The sequence below is a fragment of the Eretmochelys imbricata genome, chromosome 11, assembly GCF_965152235.1.
Source record: "Eretmochelys imbricata isolate rEreImb1 chromosome 11, rEreImb1.hap1, whole genome shotgun sequence".
Lineage (NCBI taxonomy): Eukaryota > Metazoa > Chordata > Testudines > Cheloniidae > Eretmochelys > Eretmochelys imbricata.
In genome coordinates this window covers 68,501,294-68,509,100 of record NC_135582.1, presented here as the reverse complement: position 1 = coordinate 68,509,100, position 7,807 = coordinate 68,501,294, and the positions used below count along the sequence as shown (strand labels likewise).

The 7,807-nt window shown below is 45.9% G+C and overlaps 1 protein-coding gene across 3 annotated transcripts in view; it reads left to right on the top strand.

Moving 5' to 3' along the window:
- The first annotated feature begins 822 nt into the window (after nt 1-822).
- FN1 (fibronectin 1) overlaps nt 823-7,807 on the top strand; it is a 68,160-nt gene continuing 61,175 nt past the window's right edge. For all 3 annotated transcript variants that reach the window (XM_077829837.1, XM_077829836.1, XM_077829835.1), the window contains exons 1-5: nt 823-1,135; nt 2,569-2,697; nt 3,800-3,937; nt 6,908-7,039; nt 7,368-7,505. In XM_077829837.1, the coding sequence (XP_077685963.1) occupies nt 985-1,135; nt 2,569-2,697; nt 3,800-3,937; nt 6,908-7,039; nt 7,368-7,505 (688 nt within the window). In that variant the 5' untranslated portion in view covers nt 823-984. The remainder of the gene's footprint in view (nt 1,136-2,568; nt 2,698-3,799; nt 3,938-6,907; nt 7,040-7,367; nt 7,506-7,807) is intronic.

Here is a 7,807-nt window from a genome sequence, read left to right as displayed (position 1 = left end):
CTAGAAAAGGAATCAAGAAAGACAGGTAGGGTTTCTAATTTCGTGGGGGGGTGGAGTTCCCCTGATTTTTTTGGTATTTATATTTATGGCTAGTTTCTAGATATGTGCAAAACAATGCTTCCCTTGTACTAAATGTGTAATACCTCAGGTCCCCCATGGATAAGCTTGCAGGGAGTAGGAGAGGGGTTTATTTAAAAAAAAAATTTTTTTTTAGTGTTTCCAGTGCCTTTTGCGAACACCTTTCAAGGCTGCCAAAATGATGTGGGTGCTTTCAGTGTCTACAGTATATATATATTAAAATAAAGACTGATTTTTCCTTTGGGCTGATTTTCACTATCCCCACCCCCAGTACAGTGAAGGGAATGAAGAGCCCCTGCACTGGCCCCTTGTGGGGGGGGGGAGGGGGGGGCTATGATTTGACTTCCCAGGTCTTCCCCACCTCTCATGGCTCAGCATCCTCTGCTTTGCGAAGCTGAGGGAGTTTGAGGGACGGGCCAGGATCCCTGCCCGGCGCCTGCCCCCCAACTGAGCCAAGTTCCCGGGGAAGTTCCAGACACCCCCGCCCGCCCCCGGCGCTGGGGCGGCCGCTCCCGCGAGCAGCATCTGCTGTTCGCGGCTGGATGCGCCCCCCCCCATGACGTCAGCCAGGAGCCTGGACCAATCAGAGAGGCAAAGGGGTGTCCTGGTGGGGACCCTCCTCCCCGCCCCCTCTCTGCAGCCAGCCCTGCCGGGGGGTCCCCGGGGCAGGGGCCTATATAAACCCCCTGGAGCCGGCCCTCTGCCGCTCCCTCGCAGGCTGGAGGAGGAGAAAGAGCCCGGGAGGAAAGTGCAGCGGGAGCCGCCAAGTCCCTGCCCCGGCCGGGAGAAGACGAGCCCGATGAGAGCGGCTTGCCCGGGGCTTGCAGCCTGAAGAGCCACGAGCCCGCGTCTCTCCCGAGTGCCGTTCCCTCCCTGCCTCCCTCCCTCTCTCGCCAGCCTTGGAAGATGCCCAGTAGCCCGGGGTGGCGGCTGCGGCTGCTGCTGCTTGCCTTGTGCCTGGGCACCGGGGTGCAAAGCTCGCAGCCCAAGGTAGCCAAAACCAGGAGGCAAACGCAACAAATGGTCCAGCCACAGGTTCCAAGCAGCCAGAGTAAACGTGAGTATCTGGGGGCACAGAGCCACCGCGAGGGGGGGGGGGGGGGACACGGCCACAGCTGTCGGGGAGACTTGGGGGTCCAATAGTGGACTTTAGAGACCAAGCCAAAACCTCCCGACGCGGGCTGCAGCCCTGGGTGTAGGTGCATTTTTGTGCATTCGGGGATCAGTGGAGATCCAAAGTGATCTCAGTGGTTCCAGCAGCTGGGTCAGATTTTAGTCCCTTTTAGCACTTCCAAGCCAGGCTGCAACAAGCCCCGCCTCGAGAGACCGAGGGACTTGCGGGCGCTGCACTAGTGAGCTTGGGGAAAGTTTTCTGTTTGCCTTTGAATGTCTGTGAGTTACTCTCTGATGCTCCCCGGGTCCAGCCCAAGTGGGGCAAATTCTGCCACCCTTCCCTAAGCAGTTGACTCTGAGTAGCCCCAGTGGTACTATTCAAGTAGGCATAGCATAATTTGCCTCTGTGTTTTTTGTCACTGAGGCAGAAGTATAGTGTAACAGGATCTGTTTTAGTTACAGCAAATGGTGATGAAATGTATATGCCAAACTTTTATTTGAACTAAACAGCTGATATTTTCATGTTTCAGTTCTGGGTATATGATTTTCATTAGAGCCCTTACTTAAGAAAACAATAGTTTTATTATTACATGTAATTAAAAATAACCTAAAAGCAAAACACTAAAACACTCTGTCTGCAAACACAATTTGGGAGATGTTTGCTGGAACAATTGCTGCCGTGACCTTTGAAAGCATCTGGGGAAGTTGAGGCTGCATCAGGGAAAAGCTTCCTGGCACAAAGATCTATCAGGCTGTGAAATGATCTCTCAAGGGATGTGGTGGAAGCCCTGCTACTTGGCACACTTAGAACTGACCTGGACAAAACGCTTGTAAATGTAAACCTGGAAAACAATCCTACAGTGGCTGGAATCTATCCAAAGCCCACTGAAGTCAGTGGCAGTCTTTCCACTGATTTGAATGGAGTTTTGGATCAGGCCCTAGATGAGATTCTGAGTCTATTAATGACAGGTTTCAGAGTAACAGCCGTGTTAGTCTGTATTCGCAAAAAGAAAAGGAGTACTTGTGGCACCTTAGAGACTAAGCTCATGCTCAAATAAATTGGTTAGTCTCTAAGGTGCCACAAGTACTCCTTTTCTTTTTGAGTCTATTAACTCTTTGTTTCAAAGTCTCTCTCAACTCCCGTACAGTTACTACAATATTTAACGTGGTGTAGATTGACATTCAGGTGCCTGATCTTGCTTTCTCTGTGTATCCCAGACTCCCATTGTCTCAGTGGGAGTTTTGTATGTGCAAAGAATGCAGGATCAGGACCTAATGTATAGTCCACGCATGATTTAACTCTCCTTTTTGACTTTTGTTTGGAGCTCTGTGGTTGAAGGAGGCTAATGTAACCCAAGACTTCTGTTTCTTTTTCAGCGGGCTGTTATGATAATGGGAGATATTATCAGATAAGCCAACAATGGGAACGCATTTACCTGGGGAACATGCTCGTGTGTACCTGCTATGGGGGAAGCAGAGGCTTTAACTGCGAAAGCAAGCCTGAAGGTAAGTTGGTAGGAGTCATGATGAATGAAAAATGGGTTGTGAGGCCAATTAAAATAAGCCTTAAAAAAATGGTAGACCACAGATCAGACTCTCCGCTCACATTAATGGGCAGGAGAGTCATTTACACTGAGGATCTGGCCCGAGATTTTAAGAGGTAGTCTTCATTAGACATGGGCCTGGAATCAGAACCCTGGGCCCAAATAACATTCAACCTGAAGTTTGGATCTGAATCTGAACTTTGCAGCCAGCTTCATCTCTATAATGATCTGACCTGACCCTAGATTTGAAATCCCTAACAAATGCAGAGTACACAGCAAATCTGGAGCCAAACTTTTCAGCTCTGACTTCTCTAAACTTTTTGTTTGATTGTATTGTCTGTAACTGTTAATATGCATTTCATATCCTTATGTTGTCAAATATTTTTTAAAAACATTTTAAAAGTTGACTTTCGTTTGCAACTTGTTTCACAGTCCTTCTAACTTGCATATAAGCATAACTTGCATAGTTGGGTGTAAGGTTGGAATAATTATTCTTATACCGATTTATGATTATTTTGATCTCAACTATCTAAGTGTCATAGGGAGACACAGAATAAATTTGGATAAAATTTAGGTTTTGGATAACAGGGATTTTTAAATGTAAGAGATGTTGGGGGGATGTGACCCTGTTTGGGGTAACAGGGACATTTGGATAATCAAACTGAACTTTATTTACTGGCCTGTATTCACTGGTTTGCTCTGGCTGTGTTGGTCTGCTTTGGTGATACAAAGCAGCCATAAACCTATCTTAACTGATGAGATGGTTTATGGCTGTCTTTTGTTGCTGATGCAGCACAAATCAGCTGGTTTGCAGTCGGGTAGAGGGCCTTTTGTGAGCCCTCAGTGCTTGAATGAATTCCACTCTGCCGACTTTCATGCTGCCACACTAATATGTGGCTGTTACTCTTCAGAGAAAACTAGACACATCTGAATTTTCCTGTATAAGGAAAAACAGTGGTGAGGGAGGGAGGGGAATAGGAGTGCATGTGGTTTGTGTTCTTGCAATTTGAATGCTACAGCCTGCGCATTAATTAATCATCACATGGACTTTATTTTCCCCTCAGCTGAAGAAACTTGCTTTGACAAATACACTGGATCTACCTATCGGGTAGGGGAGACTTATGAGCGCCCCAAAGACTCCATGATCTGGGATTGTACCTGCATCGGCGCTGGACGTGGGCGAATCAGCTGCACCATTGCAAGTATGTAACAAAGATCATATTGCTTGAGCCATTGCTCTTCAGTGTTGTGCATGTTCCTGAGAGGTTGACATGACAGCCCCAAGTGCAGTGCAGAATTGCTTATTGCTTAGGAGTATGGGGACTGATGCAAAGCCCACGGAAGTCAACTGGAGTCTTTCCACTGAAAAAGCTCATCCTCTTCCCTTCCAACCCTGATAGTCTATGAATGGTCCCATGGAAGTTAATGGAATTATTTGTGTGAGCAAGGCTAGCAGGACTGGGCCTTTAAGAGCAAATTAAAGGCATGTTAAAAATAGCGGGATAAGTGTGTTAGTGCCCTGCCAGTAGGACTCGTAAAAAGTATTTCAGCTCAGATATCAGAGATGCATTGACTCTTGAGGGCAACTCTAGTGGAGCAGCGTTTACTCACGGCAGAGAATGAAGGCCAAATCCTCAGCTGGTGAAAATCAACATAGTTTCAATGACATTAATAGATCTGTGCCGATTTACACCAGCTGAGGATGTGTCCCTTAACATGGCCTCTGTAGTGACACCCACTCTGAGAATCTGTGTGCTGGAGATTCAGGGGGCCAGGTTGTGATCTCTCAGACCATTCCCAATGAGCTTCTTACCCATTATGCTTCTCCTCTCTTGGCTTTCTCACCATCCGCTCCCCCTCTGCTGTCTTCTCACCCTTTCCTTTTGTTGCCTCTTTATCTGGAGCGCCTTTCCTTTGAGTTGTTGGGTCTCTCTTTAAGTCACTTCTTAACCACTTCTCTTTAGCTCCTGATTTAGACTCTCTCTGCAAAACAGTTTCTGCTACCGTAGTTGAAGAGCACTCTATCAGTATATTTGGGCTTAGATTTCCCAGTCCCTGTGCTGTTTTTGAGAATCACAGCTTTATTGCATCTTTCATACAATAGCAGATTTGATTTGGTTTGTCGTTTATTTGCAACATGCAGTGCTGGATATTTCCCATAGGACATCAGACATGAACTCTCAATATCGGACAGAAGGAAATCCTGCAAAGGCCGAGGGGCTAGTTCTGCCCTGCATTCAGTGGAGTTGCATTGGGCAGGGCTGAGTTTTGCCCAGAATCAGTAATGGGAGATTTCTGGTTCAAGATGTTAAATGATTGTTAATCTCCGACTTCCATTTCTTCATCATGGATTTGATCCAAAACACACTGAAATCAGTGGCAAGACTCCCATGATTGCAGTTGGCTTTGAATTAGGTGTCCTATCACTGCTATTGCTCAGATTGTTTGGTCATTTTAGGAATTAGACCAAGGTCAGGTGCCTCTGAATCTTGATCAGTGCTATGATCCTTATCCATTCAGATTCAGCCATTGCAATACTCCACTTGCTGTTCTTTCAGCAAATGGATCTGTGCTAACTAGTGGATCCAAAATGTATTTATTACAAATCCATCTGATCATAACACTGCCATCCAGGTCTTTGAATTGGCCTACAGTTTGTCAGCGCATTCAATTTTAGATTTAGCTGGATTAATATCAGAATATCAACTATAAGCTCCTGCCCCTTGTTCTCAAAATTCTGGCTAGCGCTCTTGGGCCTCCTGGTTCTAGGTAATTCAACAGGCCTAAATCGAGCTAGTTGAAAAACCATTTTCTTTAAAATGTTGTGAACAATAATTTATTTGAAATTTTTAAACTTTTGTGGGAATGTCTAAATGAAACGAAAGTTTGTTTTGATTTGACTCCAAAGTTTTCAGTTCAATTAAACTTGAAGAGAAAGTTTTGGTTTGGTTTTTAAACACTGAAATACAACCAAAAATTGTAAACTAAAACAAAATGAAAAATGTGATTTGAAATTGAAGAAAATTTAATTTCTTTTCTTTAGCAATTTTCTACCAAAAAGCCTAAAGAAATCATTTAAAAAAAGAGATGTTTTCCTGCAAAAAAAAAATGTTTTTGATGAAACCCCAAAGTCTCACCTGAGTGCTGTGGGTGACTGAAGAACTTCAGAAAGCATCAGTGACTCTTCTATTTGGAACTCTTTCTTTGACGTTCAAGAAAGTGCTGCCCTTTGACAATAATTGTCAGCCAACCGGAATGAGGGTGGTCTAGCCTAGTGGTTAGAGCAGGCATCGGGCCCCCAAGGACTAGGCTCAGAGCCGGAGTCAGCAGCTAAAGCCCAGGGTCAAACTGGAGGGGCAGGAACTGGATACAGAGCCCAGTGTCAAGTGAGAGTCAGGAGCCAAAGGCCAGGTCACACCAGATGGCAGGAATTGGAGCAAGCAGGGTAGAAGGCAAGGAGGGGCTCAGGCAGAGGCCCAAGATAAGGCAGGAGTAGAAACAGTGGTGGGTGTGAGCATCAAACAGCCAGTAAATTGCTGCGGCTGGTTTAACAGCCGGCCTCCTAGTGCCAGGTTTCAGAGTAACAGCCGTGTTAGTCTGTATTCACAAAAAGAAAAGGAGGACTTGTGGCACCTTAGAGACTAACCAATTTATTTGAGCATAAGCTTTCGTGAGCTACAGCTCACTTCATCGGATGCATACTGTGGAAACTGCAGAAGACATATACACAGAGACCATGAAACAATACCTCCTCCCACCCCACTCTCCTGCTGGTAATAGCTTATCTAAAGTGACCACTCTCCTTACAATGTGTATGATAATCAAGTTGGGCCATTTCCAGCACAAATGCAGGTTTTCTCACCCTCCCCCCCACAAACTCACTCTCCTGCTGCCAATCAGGTGGCATGGCCAATCAGGGAGCCTGCGGCAAGCCAGCTGTACTGATGAGGCCACCTGGAGATTAGCTCTGCTGCAGGCCCTGATTCCCTGACAATAACTCTTTTCCTCTTCGCATTTATCTTCGCCAAAAGTTCATTTCACATTGCCTTGGGATGGCTGAAGAGGATGCCGTTTACATGACAAGGGATTGGATTGTTTGCTATTCTACAGTGAATATACACAGACCCAATTCTCAACTAGGTGATGACTAAACCATTTTCTGTTTGCCACAGATCGGTGCCATGAAGGGGGTCAGTCCTACAAGATTGGCGATACCTGGCGCAGACCACACGAGACGGGTGGCTACATGTTAGAATGTGTGTGTCTGGGTAACGGGAAAGGGGAATGGACCTGCAAACCTCTAGGTACGTAGTGATTTTTGACACATTTCTTTGAGAGATCAGGCTTCAGAAGTATTTAACAGATGTCATTAAAGAATCCTATATTAAAACAAAGGATGCTCATTTGAACTGATTCAGGCCTTTAGCCTGATCTAACTTCACCTGGTACATTTTTTTTTTTCTGGTGGCCTCCTCCCATCTACCAATATGGGAAGGCAAAGGTAGTCATGACCCCCCCGGACACCTGTTTGTGACTCCCAGGGGGTTGCCATCCCCAGGATGAGAGCCCCTGTTTTTTAGAAATATTTAAAACAAACACAAAAACCCTGTCTTTTTTCCTCCATTCCCACAGCTGAGAGATGCTACGATAACACTGCAGGGACATCCTATGTTGTCGGAGAGACCTGGGAGAAGCCCTACCAAGGCTGGATGATGGTGGACTGCACTTGCTTAGGCGAAGGCAATGGACATATCACCTGTACCTCCAGAAGTACGTATCGATTTTCTCTTGCCAACACTATGCAGAATGGCCAAGGTGCACTTCATTCTGCTGAAGCTCAGGTTCTAAAATGATGCCTTTTCTTATCCTTTCTTTGGGGCCCAGAATGCACAAGCTGAGACACTTAAGTAAGACAAAGGGAGACAACTTCAAGCGTGTGATGTGCTTGATATTACATAGAGAAGTAGGTGTAGTTATGCACTGATTTACACTCCACATATCCCACAAGGAAGTCAGTGGAATTGTGCTGGGTTACAGACCATACACAGTTTGGCCTAGAATTGCCCCCATGG